This window comes from Pantherophis guttatus, chromosome 1, assembly GCF_059756535.1.
Source record: "Pantherophis guttatus breed Tessera chromosome 1, ASM5975653v1, whole genome shotgun sequence".
Lineage (NCBI taxonomy): Eukaryota > Metazoa > Chordata > Lepidosauria > Squamata > Colubridae > Pantherophis > Pantherophis guttatus.
In genome coordinates, this window is record NC_142063.1 from 255,501,571 (window position 1) to 255,518,363 (window position 16,793).

At 37.5% G+C, this 16,793-nt stretch overlaps 1 protein-coding gene across 8 annotated transcripts in view; it reads left to right on the forward strand.

Moving 5' to 3' along the window:
• The window catches only part of LAMA2 (laminin subunit alpha 2), a 437,012-nt gene that overhangs the window by 83,136 nt on the left and 337,083 nt on the right, over positions 1–16,793 (forward strand). For all 8 annotated transcript variants that reach the window (XM_060692226.2, XM_060692227.2, XM_087882793.1 and 5 more), the window contains exon 2: positions 14,204–14,374. In XM_060692226.2, coding sequence (XP_060548209.2) covers positions 14,204–14,374 — 171 coding nt within the window. The remainder of the gene's footprint in view (positions 1–14,203; positions 14,375–16,793) is intronic.

Genomic DNA, 16,793 nt, shown 5'->3' on the forward strand with positions numbered 1-16,793 from the left:
TGGAAGTCAACTATGGAGTGCGCAAATGGTGATCACATGACCACATGACAGTCCTAAGTACAAAGACCGGTTGGAAAGCTGCTTTTTCAATATGTTGGTAAGTTTGAACAGTTGCTAAACAGGGCATTCATTAAGTGAGGACTAGCTGTAAAGATTCAAACCACCTGCAGCTTTCATTTTCTGAAGAATAGAGGGGAAAAATAGGAAAGTAGACCCTGCAGAGGACATTAAATTGCAAAGTTTCAGCCAGATCGCTTCAAGGGTTTCATTGCAATTATTTTTGAAATGTTTACTCTGCACCTTTTTTTAAACAGCAGGGATAAGGAAAGGACAGCTCAGCAACCTTCAGATCAGCCAAAAAAAAAAAAAAAAAAGGAACCTACAAAGAAATATCAAGGTCAACTTAAAAATAAAAACTTTCAAAAACCTTGCAAACGTTTAAATACTCTTTTATGCCCTTACTGCTTCCTTTTGTGGGCTGGCAATTCTAGCAAAATTTCTGAGACTGCTCGCACAACAATTCAAGTCTGAGAAGTACATATGTTGTTATCACGAATGCATGTGCAATACAATATGATACAAAGAATATAAAGTTTTTTTCTCTGCGAACCAACCAATGAACTGTTGAGGTTAGCTTGCAGCAAACTGAGCAACGGGGCACTCAAAGCAACGTAACAGGGAAAAGTATACTCTTGAAGTAGAAAAGAGAAACATGGCCTCAGGTCACTTTGAACTTTTTTTAAAATTTATTTTTTATTGCTTTTTAATGAATAACACACAAAAAAGAGCCAAAGACAAAAGGAACAGTGATGGTGATATGCGTTGTCAAAGGGGGGGGGAAAGAACACGTAAAAAGTGCTTTAACAAAAAAGGTGAAAGAAATACAAGAAAAAAAAAGAAAAAATAATGTCATCACAATAATAAACAGTTACAATTCTATATGTCCTTGTCTAATGCAAATAGTCAAATACTATATACTTTTAATACATATACCCAAGTATTTTTAACTTACTGTGTTCTGTATAAATGAGTCCCATATTTCATTATACTTATTTATATGAAGTCTGTGTCTATAGGCAATCTGCTCATAAGTGTCAACTGCAGTCAAGTTTTCAATCCATTGAATAAATGGACCCATGCATTTATCTTTATAATGCTGCAATATTTTAGCCATCGTAGAGGCACAGAGAATCCACTTAAGTTGTCCGATTGTCAAATTTGGTCACTTTGAACTTAAGTGAGGGATTAATAGATGATGTCTGCTTTTATTGTCCAGAAGTAGTTGCCTATCCATTCTGACTGCAGGGCATTGGAGCAGTGCAGATAAATCCATAATCAGCAGAATAGCATTTAAATATGCAGGGTTTGCAGAGGTGATAAAACTCATTGGCTAACTGTTCATGTAAATATTAGAGAACCAGCCACAGCACTTAATGCTAGTCCGGTTTTCTTTTATATATAAAATTAAAACTATAATAAAGCCAGACAGCACATCCAATCTTTGAACTGCCTTTGAAATCTCTCCAAAGTGCTTTGAAGGGACCTGATTTGTTTTGACATCTTAAATTGATTCAAAGACTTGATATGATTCAGCTAAACCTCATTCTGATCAAATCACCATCTGAAGCTTTGTACAGCCCTAGTGAATACAGTATTAACAAATATCTAGAGGAAGTACTAGAGGAAGAGATTTAACAGCAATTCCCTAGATGTCCTCCCCCACCCAAAGCTTTACATTGATGTTGAAAAGAATAATAAACAAGTTAAAACTCCATGGAATCTCATAGTATAAATTTATAAGGGCTGAAACAGTATTTCCTTTTATACATTCTGGAAATAACCCACCAAAATGCCGTAACCTTCCATCTCAATTCAGCAACTTATTGTTCAGATCAGTCCAAAAAGTTTCTTATAGTCAGATTCCCAGTGGAAGCAACCAAGATACTTTCAGTACTAAAATAAAGCCATAAACATATTGAACTTGATCTATAGAGATTTCATAATTTAGAGAGATTTTTTTTAGAGTGACTCTGAAGCAAAAACAAAGGAGGTCTTTGTTTTGTTAATATGATTTATTGGGTTAGGGATTTTCTGTCTTCACTGTGAGTTGTATTGTGTTCGGGGGGGTGCACTGAGGGAGCTCAACCAATCTCATTGCACATATGTTGTGCACTGACAATAAAGATTTGAATTGGTCAGGCAGAGCAAAACTATAGGAAATATCTAACCTCTTTTAGAGGGTAGAATTCTTTATTGGCCAAGTGTGATTAGACACTCAAGGAATTTGTCTCCGGTGCATAAGTTTCAGTATACATAAAACAATAGTGATAGATCATTATCATAGTCATTGTAAAAATACATTCATCCTAAAACATTAGGTACAACACTTAGTGATAGTCATGGATACTAAATAAGCAATCAACATAAATCATACTAGTATAGTAATTAAACAATTTAAATTGTAAGATACAAGCAACAAGTTATAGTCATAAGGAGATAAGGTGATAGGTAATAGGGAAGATGAGAATAATGATGGTAATACTGCCTTTCTACATAGTTCGTCAGTGTTGTGGGAATTGTTTGTTTAAGCAGAGTGATGACATGGGGGATAATTTGTCCTTTTATCCTTAATCTTTCATGAAGAGATTCAAGTCCAATGTTATCAGTCACAATTCTCTGGCAAAAATTAGTCTCTCTCTTCATAAAACTAATCTATAGATAGTTTGAATGAATTTATCTCTGATAACTTTTTTTAAAAGTTCAATTATACTTCCAAGATAAATGTGTACAAAAAAACAATACAGGCAAGAATAAACAAACAAACAAATAAATGTAGCTGAAGAAAGCCAGTGAAAAGTAAGACTTATACTTGCAAAATGTTTTTTTTTTGACAGTGATATCAAATATGTAAATAGATGAACTTTTTAATTGTACAAAAATGAGAATAGATTTGCAGATGTTCAGGAACAGAAAAATTTGACTGGAAAATGCAATGCAAAACAGAAAACAAAATTAAATTGATATTTAGGCTTAAGATATCAGTGTATGTTAATACAAACTCAAGATACCTGGAATGATTATCTTAGATGTTTCAACTCAGATGTCTAATATTCTCTAGTATTTAAATTTAGATGCTATTTCCCCTTCACCCTAGATACCTAAATTTATTAACCTGTAATTTTCTGTTGAGTGATCTATAATTGATGGTATAGAATTTTTTTTCATTGTAGAAAATGTTCTTATGGCATAGAAAAGACGAAAGTTGCAACTCATCAACCTTTCAATGATTTGAATACTATCTAGTGGATCTGTCAAAGGCAAGACAAAATGGTTAATCCATAGATAAGGATTTAGTGGGAGTGAGTCAGTGTAAATATCACACTTTCAGAAGATAGACCATTCATTTATTTCCAGTCAGTCATTCAAAATACGATGGCAACACCCTATATTGAATGAACATAGAATGAAACTGCTCCTACCTGAGAACTGAATACCTTTTTAATATTTCTTTATTTATGGGTTTCTTGGCTTCATCTATTTGGGAAAGAATTAAATATGTATAAAATGAGAAAAATGATATTTTCAGTTGTACCTAGTATTAGTGAGATTAGAGGATCTAGGCTACAATGCTAATGAAGATATTTAAAGTTCTGTGCTGACCATGTCCAGGTTAATAATAATAAAAAAAAATTGGGTAGGGTGAAGATAAGATAATGTGTCCAAAATAATGAGGAGAGATAATAGATTTTTAGCTACCTATTTATCTAAAAATAGGTAAAAGAGATAATTTAAGGTCTCTGGGAACCTTAAATACAATTTAAAATAACCATTAGTTAGTCCTACTAATAAACTGAAATCAGGCCTAGAATCTTCCAAAATATATTTAAGAGAAAAATATTTGCTTTTTGAGAATATTAGAATTATATAAGAATACATTATGTGGATTTGGCTGATGTTGTGGCTATGTCATTTTTTTTCAGCATTAATAGAATATAAATCCACACATTCTCTTTCTAAGACAAATTAATGAAACAGAGTACTTAATTTAAGGTCCTTGAAAGACAAGTAAAACTTAATCCAGAAAGGTTCTGGCTAAAATGATAACCATCTAATACTCATCAATAGTAAAATAAACATGTAGTATTCAGTATAGCGTGACAGTGTTTTCAAGCCAGCTGTCTGTTGGCATTTATAGGCAGGACTTCTGTACTATTCACCAAGATGCATTTGTTTATTAGTTCTTATCCATGTTATGTTGTCATTGCTTTTCTGACAGCCATCTGCTTCTGAGCTCTCAACACAACTGATCCTCAACACAAGTGGGGTTGGGGAAGCAAACAAACAGTTATTGCATTATAAAATGTTCTGGTTTCAGCGGAATGATCAAGAACTGGGTTAGCAAAGAAGGAATTAGGCAGCACATTTCAACAGCTGCACCTCTGTTCCACTGCTACAGAAAAGGAATTCTCTGTATAGAATGTCTAAGCTTGTTTATGAAAATAAGTGAAAACAGCTACGCGGAACACTATTCCTATCACCCTTGACTACTGTACTGGCAATACTTTTTGAGACTGATGGGAGCTGACCTCCAGCAATATGTAGTGGATCAGATCTACTTCATACCTGCTGTAAACAAAGCAGGCATCCTTGATGAAAGTCCCTCTTGCCACAGCTTTTATTTTCTGTCATAATGAAAGTGGTGCCAAAATGTCAGTTTATGTAAGTTCAGTATTAGAAGCAGAGTAGGGTTTTGGATATTGTTTAGCTGGAAAATAGTAGAAATCTAATGAATGTCTGTGTGAGTGAGACACAGATAACAAGAAGGGGAGAAAACGAACATATCAGAGGAGAAATATAGCTGAAAGACTGGAGGAGGGGAGGGATGCGCAGCCTAAAAAAATGAAGAATTCTTTAATATAGTGATCAGTGGGTGAAAGCACTAACCTAACAATAGAAATGTGTTAGCCCTCTTTTAAAAAAGAAAAAAATGCAGTAGATGTTAATGCTTTAGGAATGATTGAACTGAAAGGGTGTAATATTGTATTTTCTTTGCCTCTCAACAAACATTAACTTCATATTTTCCACTCTGCCCATACTATTGTTGGGTCTGGGCAGTGATACCTACAAATGGAACTTATTTTCTGGCTGTATAAACATGTTGTTTTCCATGGTGGATTGAGTATATTAAATTATTCTCTATGGGGTACTGTAGGAAATTATCCTTGACTGCAACAATATGTTTGTTTCGCCCCGTTGTTTTCATATGCTTGCTCATTGTGTTGCCATATTCCAGCACTGTGTTATCCTACAAAAGACAGTGCTTTATATCTCTTCTTGAAAAAGCTTTTTAGAAGGTATGAAATTTTCAGATCTTTACTGCTGTTGCTACACCTGATACACATTTAGTACCATTTTAAGATTTCTCCACAAAGCTTAAAAATGAATTTTGAAAACCTATGATGATATGCAGGGGGATAGTTTTTATTTACTTCTTGGCAGGGTTGAATGCTGATTGCAATAGGAAGTAGCAGTAATTGTAGTATTGGTAGCAGTTTAGTAATTACACCAATAATAATATTTTAAGGAAAACCATAGAAACTTTGGAAATGTAGCACTAAGTGAGCAGAAGTAATGACACTTTGCCTTTCCATTGCCATGATGTAGGCTCAAAGTTGAACTTGTGTCCCTGATCAGTCAGGTTGACTACTTGTCTTTCTCCTCTTCTTGCCTAGCATTGCTTCTGTCATTTCAATTCCCAAATTTTCTTGATAAACCAAGGGAATAGCATGAAGAGAAAAACCAATAGCAATCTCATCAAAAGCTTGGTTAACTTATCAGCAGGTAACATAGTATTTAACTGAATTGCCTTCCTAGATTTATAGGAAGCACCCCAAGTGTCTCATGGAATCCATCCAAATCCATAAGACCTCGGGGGGAGGGGGGTCCATTATAATTGGTCTCATCTGGATCAGGAAATGATTCAGTCACTAGAGCTGTGACTGACGTGACATTATACACATCACTGAACAATTGCTTTGCCCAAGGGTATGTTTAAGAATTTTATTTAAAAAGTATGTATTTGGTAAAGTTTCATAGAAAGCAATGTATTGGGTAGTTGCATAAAAAATAAGGCATATTACACCAATCAGAAAAGCCATGCATAAAAATGTGTGTGTTGTGGCAGAATTTACTGTATTTTTCACACTATAAGACACACTTCCCCCCCCCAAAAAATGGGTGGAAATGTCTGTGCGTCTTATAGAGCAAATATTGTGGCAGGGGGAGGGGGTTGGTGTCGCCGCCATCTGTCACCGCTGCCACCATTCGCCGCCGCCTGGGAACACTGGAGCCTTCGCTGATCGGAATACCACCGATCAGCTGTTCTAGGTGGCGGGGATTGCCACCGCGGATTGCCACTGCCATTCACAACAGCCACTGCCACCAATTGGTGCTGCTGAATGGCAGCGGTGGCAATCGGCGAATAGCAGCAGCGGCAATTGGCAACGGCAAGTGGTGGTGATGGCGAATGGCGGCAATAGGCAGGGGCAATTGACAGTGGTGAATGGCAAACAGCAGTGGTGGTGATTAGCGGCAATTGGTGGTGGCAAATGGCAGTGATAGGTGACAGTGTTAGGCTGCGGTGATCCCTGCCACCCAGAACAGCTGATTGGTGGTATTCTGAGGGGGCAATCCAACCGCCAATCAGCTGCTCAGCAGTGAAGGCTACAGTGTATCCCAGCAGCGGCAGCAGCTCAGCTCAGTTGACCGGTGGTGGGTGCAACAGAGTGGAGCCCTGATGAGCCATGTGCTGGAGCTGCAATAATGTGCTGAAGCCGACCAGGCTGTTTGCTGCAAGGACGCTAGCCAGATGAATACCAGATGGGTGCTGGGAGGCAGAGGCAGAATTTTTTTTCTTGTTTTCCTTCTCTATCGCTAATGTGTGTCTTATGGTCCAGTGCGTCTTATCGTGCGAAAAATGCAGTCTATAAAATCTATTGGGCAGCAACTATAGAATTTCTGGATGTGTTTAAAAAATCATCCTGTTAGAAATAAGGATGGAATAGTGAGTTCAAGGAATAAGAAATCATTTTCTATTAATCTGTATATAGTGAACTGCAGCAAAGAGCTTAGGTTTTTTTCCACTCCTGTTTTCCAAAGGCATTATCCAGAAGTGACATCTCCAATAGCACAAAAGAAGAAGAAAGCAAAGACTCTAATTAGTACTGAATCACTTTTGTTTGCCTGGCACTAGATCATATCAGTGGTTAACAGAGACAAATGTAACCTGTGCTAAGATGGCTGTGATTCCTTTTGTTTTATCAAGTTAAAACTATATAAAGCAAAAATGCAGGATTACAAAGGGCTTTACAAAGGCTACCAGTCTTGGTTAAGCAAAAATGTAGCCTACCATCAGATGGAAAGAATAGGTGTTCTCTGTAGGTCTTTGCTGTAATTTGAATTGTTTATGTTCAGATCTGATAGTCCTGAGCCCTTGAATCCAAAAGTTAAAAAATGCCAGCTCAAAGGTAGGCTTGGCAATCTACACACCACCACCAGCAATTCAGGATTTCACTTCAGAGCAGATAGGAGTTCATCTCCCATTGTCTGCTGCTTCTGTGTTGTGCTTTCCATTTCTGCTCATGTATGCCAGCAGGAGGTTGAATAGGACAAGATTCTTTTTTTGAAACCCTGACACACTGACAGTGCATCCCTTGCATCTAAGATTAGTTGCTTGCGTTGATGCAGATAACAGGTTACATTACAGGGTCAAATTTTGTTCTCGATGAATGACATCACGTCGGCAAAATGGAGAGCAATGTTTTCTTCCCATTGAGCTTAGTAAATTGTTCACAACCAAAGCATGGGAGCACATCAGTACATGGATATATACCTTCGTAAAATAGTGCATGTGTAGAGTAATTTCTAAAGTGCATATGATTAACTATTTGGGGAGCATTTTAATTTCATTTTAGCTCAGTTTATTGTGAATAGCTCATCAGATATTCCATTTTAAGTGTAATTTTAAGTATAGTCTTGATAATCGATGCTCACTTTAAAAGGAAGATAAATACTTCCTTTCCTGGCAGATACAATAGGATAGGCAGCCTACCCCCTCTGCCAATCAGTGGGGAGAGAAAATAATGTTGCAGAAGCTACCAAAGACTTCCCTACTCTAAATTTACTCACTGATATCAGCATAATTTGAGTTTATAACTCATGCTAATAAAGGATTTAGCAGTCTTTCATAGCATACTGATGATACATCATCCCATGACTATGGATGATTCACTCAGTGGCAACATATACATGTTAAATAGGAGTGGAGAGACATCGAACCCTGCAGCACCTCAATGGTGGGATCTGCCCTCTCCATAATCGTTGAATGACTATAATTAACCCCTAAGAAAGGAAGTGAACCAGCACAACACCATGTTGCCCACTCACAATCCTCTGAGCCAATCCAGAAGGCTACCATCGTTGATTGTATTAAAAGCCACCAAGAGGTTAAGGAGGGGGAGGATGGGTGCAAAATCCCCATTCTGCCCATGCCAGACATCATTCAATACCATGTCCCCTCTCATACCTGGTCCGAACCTCAACTGAAAAGAATCAAGACAATCCTTTATAAGATTTTTAATAGAGCCGCGGTGGTGCAGTGTTTAGAATACAGTACTGCAGGCTACTTCTTCTGACTGCCGGCTGCCTGCAATTTGGCAGATCAAATCTCACCAAGGTTGACTCGGCCTTCTATCCTTCCTGAGTGAGTAAAATGAGGACCCAGATTGTTGGGGGCAATATGCCGACTCTGTAAACTGCTTAGAGAGGGCTGTGAAGCACTGTGAAGCGGTATGCAAGTCTAAGTGTGATTGCTATTATGACTAAAACTTTCAATTTTTTTGTAACAGTTAGGAGAAAAGCAATTAAAATAAAGAAGTTATCTCAAAAGATATTTCCAACTGAATCTTTTAAGTAAAGATTACTATTCAGCTTAACAACTGATGAACATTTGATTCAGGACCAGATTTACCAAATGGCTTTATTTTGCTATTGTTGATCTTCTCTCTGCCTCCCACATTGCACCAGTTCTCGACATCATTAGGATTGCAGTAAGAATGAATCTCTTTAATCAAAGCCATCAACACTAAATTTCATGAAAGTCTCTTATATTCAGTTGTATATCAGATGCATCTCTGCTCTGAGACATGCTTTAAGAGCAACCTGACATCCTTTTCAAGGGCACAGTTCCTCATGCCTGGCATATTACTTGGATACTATCATGCTACATTCAAGATTTCAGCAGGAGAAGGGCACAATATTGGATTATAGTCATGCCTGGAAAGATTAATGCTGCTCAGTCCCCTTGCAAACCAGACTGGTAAATCTGAACTTCAGCAGCAATACTAATTCTTGCAAGATGAACTAAGGCTATTGATTGACAACAGTTTGATTGTTTGTTGTCTTAAATAAGTCAAAGTTGGCATATTTTTCTGGTTTACTTTAATTCTACCATACTGTTGCCTTTATCAATGGTACCCAAAAATGTTAATATGTACACTTACTGGTATTGGTTTTTCCACTTATGGCCATGTTTTTGGGTTGAGTTTAAGTGGATTATACTCAATCTGAGTTACTCATAATATGTATTAAAACAAGCGATGTGAAGTTAAATGGCCTGCTGTGGCTGATCAATTACAATCCTTTTAGTTTATTTCAAAAGTGTCTCAAATGAATAATCAATGTATTTATACTTACACACATATGGATATATTGAGACAAAGACTGAATATCTTAATTAAGATGGCAGATACTATGCCGTATTACTATGCTTTGTTCTCAGATAATCATGAATTGATTACCAAGTTTAGGCAAAAAAATATTTCAGTTGTTAGGAAAAATATTATCCAATTTTTGTGTGGTGATTTTCCTTTCTGTTTTGTTTTATACCACTAGGAAATTTAACAGAAAAAAAACAGAATAACAGAGTTGGAAGGGACCTTGGAGGTCTTCTAGTCCAACCCTCTGCTTAGGCAGGAAACCCTACACTATTCAGACAAATGATTATCCAATATCTTCTTTAAAACTTCCAGTGTTGGAGCATTCACAACTTCTGGAGGCAAGTTGTTCCACTGATTAATAATTGTTCTAACTGTCAGGAAATTTCTCCTTAGTTCTAGGTTGCTTCTCTCCTTGATTAGTTTCCACCCATTGCTTCTTGTCCTACCCTCAGGTATAGCTTGACTCCCTCTTCTTTGTGGCAGCCCCTGAGATATTGGAACACTACTGTCATGTCTCCCCTACTCCTCCTTTTCATTAAACTAGACATACCCAGTTCCTGCAACCGTTCTTCATATGTTTTAGCCTCCAGTCCCCTAATCATCTTTGCTGCTCTTCTCTGCACTCTTTCTAGAGTCTCCGCATGTTTTTTGCATTGTGGCAATCAAAACTGGATGCAGTATTCCAAGTGTGGCCTTACCAAGGCATTATAAAGTGGTATTAACACTTCATGTGAGCTTGAGTCTATCCCTCTGTTTATGCAGCCTATAACTGTATTGGCTTTTTTGGCAGCTGCTGCCCACTAGGACTCCAAGATCCCTATCACAATCATCACTATTGAGCAAGGTACCACATATACTGTACCTGTGCGTTTTGTTTTTCTTGCCTAAATGTAGAACCTTACTTTTTTCACCATTGAATTTCATTTTGTTAGATAGCGCCCAATGTTCAAGTCTGTTAAGATCCTTATGTGTCTTAAACCTATCTTCTGGAGTGTTGGCTATTCTTGGTAGCTTGTGTCATCTGCAAATTTGATGAATTCCCCATTTATCCCCTGGTTCAAATCATTGATGAAGATATTGAAGAGTACTCGGCCTAAAACAGGGACTTGGGGTAACCCACTGCATACTTCCCTCCATGTAGATGCAGTTCCATTGAGGACCACACATTGAGTGTGTTTGGTCAGCCAGTTACGAATCCATCTGGTGATGATGCTGTCTAATCAACATTTTTCTATTTTATCTAATAATAGGTTATGGTCTACTTTACAAATGCCTTACTGAAGTCTATTATATTGACAGCATTCCTCTGGTCCACTAATTTGGTCACTTTGTCAGAGAATGCAATAAGATTACTCTCGCGTGATCTGTTTTTGACAAACCCATGTTGGCTTTTGGTTATTACTTTGTTTGCTTCTAGGTGTTTGCTGATTCGTTGCTTGATTATCTTTTCCAGAATCTTCCCTGGTATTGAGGTCAGGCTGATAGGTCTGTAATTTCCTGGATCTATTTTTTTTTCCCTCTGGAAGTTCCCCGGTGCTCCAGGATCTTTGAAAGATATAGTTCAGTGATTCTGAGATCTCATCTGCCAGTTCCTTCAGAACCTTGGGGTGTAATCCATTTGGTCCTGTTGATTTGAACTTGTCTAGGGTACACAGGTGCTCACTTTTTGCATTTCCATATAATATTTAGTTGTCCCTAAAAAGTCATTCTGTCCTCATGCTACATTATTGTGAATATGTAACAGGAATAAATGAAAGAAAAAGGAAATCTACACTGGCGTTTGTTTTCCTTATTACTGTTTCACACCTTCTGTTTATATTCCTTTGATATGTTTTCCAACATCTTCTGGTGTAAATCCTTTTTCTACCTGAATACTTTATGTGTTTATATCAAGTTCTTGTTAGATGAAGCTGGAGGGAAGCAGGATGGGGGTCTTTACCTTATGTGTAAATGATTGCTGTCTTTTCTGTGAGTCACGCCACAGAGCTTCAGACATAATAAAGTTGTAAGTCAATTGGGAGCTGCTGGAGCCACTGACAATTCATTTGCACTTTCAGTACCCACTTTTTACTGTGCACCCCTCCCTGCACTATAGAGAGCCGTAAATATATCCAAATCGTGGTGGTGAAGAGTTGTTGTGGTAATAGTTGGGGTTTTTTTTAAAGGAAAACCCAGCAGGAGTAAAATATAGAACTTAAAAACACAAGAAAAACATGGCAACTTGCAAATTTGACAAAATTCTAACTATTGATTGACTGATCGTACAAATTGAACATGTTAGTAACTAATTGGGTGCCTTGCTTAGGTAATATGTTTAACCTAGTTTTAAAGGGAGCATTGGAGTCACTAATGTAGAATGTCAGAGGATAACTGTACCATGACCAACAGGGTCAGTAATTAAATGACACAAAGGTTAATTGCAGGGACAGACTAGGGAACTGAGATGGCAGAGGAAAAGAAATGGGCTGAATAACATTGCATTAATTCTGCAAGGAAGAAGACGGGAAATTATTTGAAAATCTGTTACACATTCAAGACCATCCTTGACAATTTTAGATGAGGTTAGACTTTGTGCCTATTAAAGTTTGTAGCTGGAACCAGAGAACGATTTGCAGACATGTATATGGCAAGGAGAAGATGCTGCTGTTCTACTTTATGCTTAATCCCACTTTATCGCCAATTGCTCAAGACAGTATAAATTGTGTCTCTCACCACAATAACTCTGTGAGGAGGGTTGAGCTGATAGAGTGTGATTGGTCCAACATCACCCTATGAGGTTTTATGGATGAGAGTGGACTTGAACCAAGATATCCCCAAACCTCGTCCAACATAACCATTACATCAATGTCACTGTCTCTTTTGTTTTCAGTATACCTAGCTCGTTTGTCTTTCTTTTTTTTTAAAAAAAATACTATAACATCAACATCAATCCACATTTACAACTTAAAGTTTTTGAGTAGAAAATCCAGAGTTTCACTTACTGCTCAGTTCAGTACACTGCAGATTTTAAAATCACTGCAGAAATCTGTTGGAATAAAGGTGGCCCATACTGGGAATGCAAAAGCTTGAAAAGATAGGAAAATGTTTCATTGATGTTTCATTGAGGCCAGATACCATCAGAAAGTTTATGATATTTAGCTGCTCATCCTATTCTCTTCTGAACCAAGTGATGCAACTGAAGTTGCGTTCCAGTGCCTGGATGCTGCTTGAGTCTGAATGGAGGAGAACTGATTTAACCTTGGCTCAGCCAAGTTTCTATGGGGACATGGTTCTTAAGGTATTTGAGGCGACCCTTTAAAATTCCCCATAAACTAAAGCTGATTCAAAATGCAATGGCACAATACTGGATTCATACTCATGTAACATTTCTTTTACATGAATGGTGCTGGTTTGTAGTAAGATTCTGAGAGTAACTCAAGGTGCTGGTTAACATTTATAAAGCCCTTTGTGGCATAGAGTCTGTCTCTCTAAGGAACTGTCTCTCTCCCAACAATTTTGTCCTGTAAGATCTGACAAAGGAGTCACCCATCAATTCCCATCCATATGATGAGACTTGGGATCCATGTTTCCTTATCATACCCTGTTTCCCTGAAAATTAGACATCCCCTGATGATAAGCCCAATCGCTACATGCGCTAAAATAAGCCCCCCTGAAAATAAGCCCTCCCCAAAAATATTTAAACGTATGCGCAGCCAGTCCCCGCCATTTCCTGTGTTTCCTCCATGTGCACCAAAATAATAAGACCTCCCCGAAAATAAGGCCAAGTACTTATTTCGGGGTTCAAAAAAATATAAGACAGGACCTTATTGTCAGGGAAACACGTTAACATCTTCTTTTTGAATAAGCATTCCCCTGGAATTCAGACTGCCATGACCCTGAAAACATTTAGACCATCTTTAAAAATGTATTTTTCCCCTTCAAGCTCTTAACTAAATTTGTTTGCCATTTGTGTGGGCTATGGTTATTCCTCCTCCTGTTACATTCATGTTTCTTGACTCTGATTTTATGTATTGTGTTGGTTTTTAATTGTATGTTGTCCAGAGTCCATGTTGAGATGGTTAGATAGAGAAAGATGATAGAGAGATAAATGGAAAGAGAAGTGAGAAAAGAGATGGAAGGCGGGAAGGAGGGAGGGAAGGAGGGAGAGCGAGAGAGACACAGAGACACAGAGAGAATATAGATCACAGAAATGGACACTAACATAGATCTTAAAGTGGGTAAACCATTGATCTGTACTTTTTGATTTCTCAGTGTTACTTATATTAAAGGCAAAATCTATGACATTTTGAATGGCTATATTTTTGCAGTGTGTTCTATGCATACTGAATCAATATGACTTCTAAAACTGCTGTAGAAAGTAAATCACCAAATATGCAACATTTCTATGAATATTTTACTCTAGTGTTGCTTTCTTTTTCTTTGTTCAGGTTTGTTTCCTGCGGTGCTCAACTTGGCTTCTAATGCTCTCATTACCGCTAATGCTACCTGTGGTAAAAGAGGTCCAGAAATGTACTGTAAGCTGGTGGAACATGTCCCTGGCCAACCAGCAAGAAACCCTCAATGCCGCATCTGTGACCAGCGTAGTAGGAATCCAAGCTGTAAGTGTTTAATATCTATTTCATGTTCTTAACATCCTTCTCTGTGTGGGTACACATTGGAACTATCAAAGCTTTTTCTCAGCTGAAATTATTATTATACTGGATCAAGAGCCGTAGTGGTGCAGTGGTTAGAATGCAGTATTGCAGGCTAATTCTGCCGACTGTCAGCAATTTAGTTCTTACCGGCTCAAGGCTGACTCTGTCTTCCATCTTTTTGAGGTCAGTAAAATGAGGACCCAGATTGTTGTGGGCAATATGCTGACTTTGTAAACTGCTTAGAGAGGGCTTTAAAGCATTGTGAAGCGGTATATAAGTCTAAGTGCTATTGCTAGGAGTTATGCTGGATCCTGATTTGGGAACAGAAAATGCCCATTATAGAATATCATCTGCACATTGGATGTCTTGTGATTATATGAGAGCAAGTCTGCCACCCATTTCCCCTATATAAGCGAAACTAGAAATTGGAACTTTGTTTTCACTTCTACTGACCTCCAGTTCAGACGACATTAGAGTGCACAATTTGGACTCTAAGGAGGTAAGCCCCATTTTCCTGCCCCTATGCCAGTCTTTCTTTGCTCCCAGTCAAAGGGGAGGGGAGAAAAGCGATGGTGACTATAGAAGTTGGGACAAATTATTCTCAGTTTTAGTTCTGAACTGAAGAAATCAAACACAGGCTAGAATGTTCTATAAGTAGAAATAGTAGCAGCAGGAGAGGAGGGCGAACCAGCAGATTTGGGGGGAGGACCAGCAGCAATGGCCTTGTGGGGGATCTTGTACAGCAATGGAGAATAAGCTGGGGAGTCATGTTTGGAGTCCGTCAAATGAGGTGGAGGCAGATAAGACATTTTTTCATATCACCTTTAAGCATTCTGAATAAAAGAAAATGTGGGAAAATTAATAATATTATGTGTAATATTCAAAGACCATGTTTTACTTTTGGGGAAGTCCCAGACAGAATATTATAAGTTACTTACCTGTGTAGTTCTGTTACCTACACAGGTAAGTGTAGATTACAAAAAAAAATAAAAAATTGTGGGCTAATTCTGATAGTTCTTTAAGCTAAAATCCAGTACTAATCAGTTCAGCGGCCTCCATAAAGACCCCACATCTGCAGTTCTGACTGCTGTTAATCTGCAGTGCAGACAGCCATTAAAACACATGGTCTTTCATTACAAACTCATTTCATTTTAAGGTTTGCAAAATGTTCATTTGGCACCGTGAACTGTTTTATTTACCAGAGATGGCCCTTTAATAAGAGTGCCATGTAATGTACCAGACTTTAAATGGTCCCCTTGGAATTTGTGAATCTGGTGCATCTCCCCTTAATTACGGTGGAAGGAAATGAACACACACTCCCTGGTTAATCATATGTGAGCCCAAATTAAAGACCACATTTTGATGAGTTGCTTGTGTGCAAGCTAACTCCCTCGTCATTCATCACTGAGGCTGGTCTTTATGTTAAGCTTTCAGCTCTATCAGATCCTCACCCCCGCCTTTCTTGCAGGCAGTGTATAGTTTATATTATCTCTCCCTTTTTTAAAAAATAAGAAAATATATTTCGGCAATTAATCAGTGGTTTCAATTTAATTAAGATTAAACTTCTGTAATGGGATTACAGTTAATTGTATATTCATCTCTCATTCTTTCTTTTCATGACTACACCTCATATCAATTTGATGTGGGGAGATTGATAGCAACATTTCTAATTAGACAACTTCTATTGCTATCACCTTGGAGACCTGGGCTTGATTTACAGCTGATTTTTTTTTCCTCCCAAGATACATTTAAGCTCATTGCTGGAAAAAAAAAAAAAAAAGATCAGAGGCAGTAAAAAGATCACATAGTGCCAAGAATAAATCTTCTTTATGCTTAGCTAACAGGGATGGGGTGTGTTTTTTTGTAAAATAGATAACAAATCCAATAAAAAATACTTCTCTCTCCAATTTTATCACAGGTGACATGTTAATATTTCTTTGTGCTGCTGAATCATTTGATATCTATGTACAATTTTTTTAAACATTTGCAGTTTTAGAACTAACAGATTCTCTCCCAACAAGAGAGTTGGGAGAGTTGGGAGTTTTACAAGAGTTTTAATTGTGTTTTCAGCTGTAGTCAGACATTCTTATTTATCAATGATTTTGAAAAGATTCCTTTTATTTTCAAATACTGACATAGCATGAAAACATTAATTTACACATTAACCTTGGTTAATGGTTTTAATGATTGTGATTTTCTATGAAAGCAACATAGATATATACCAAGCAATCATACATATATAACCATCAGGAAAGTAGTGAGCAAAATAAATTAAAGGCAAGGGGTAAGAGAAAAGTAAATATTCTTTACAACAATATTCATTATACCTCTTCATATCTTTCTGTTTCTGGAAACCATCCTTGTTACTTCCATGTCCATACCT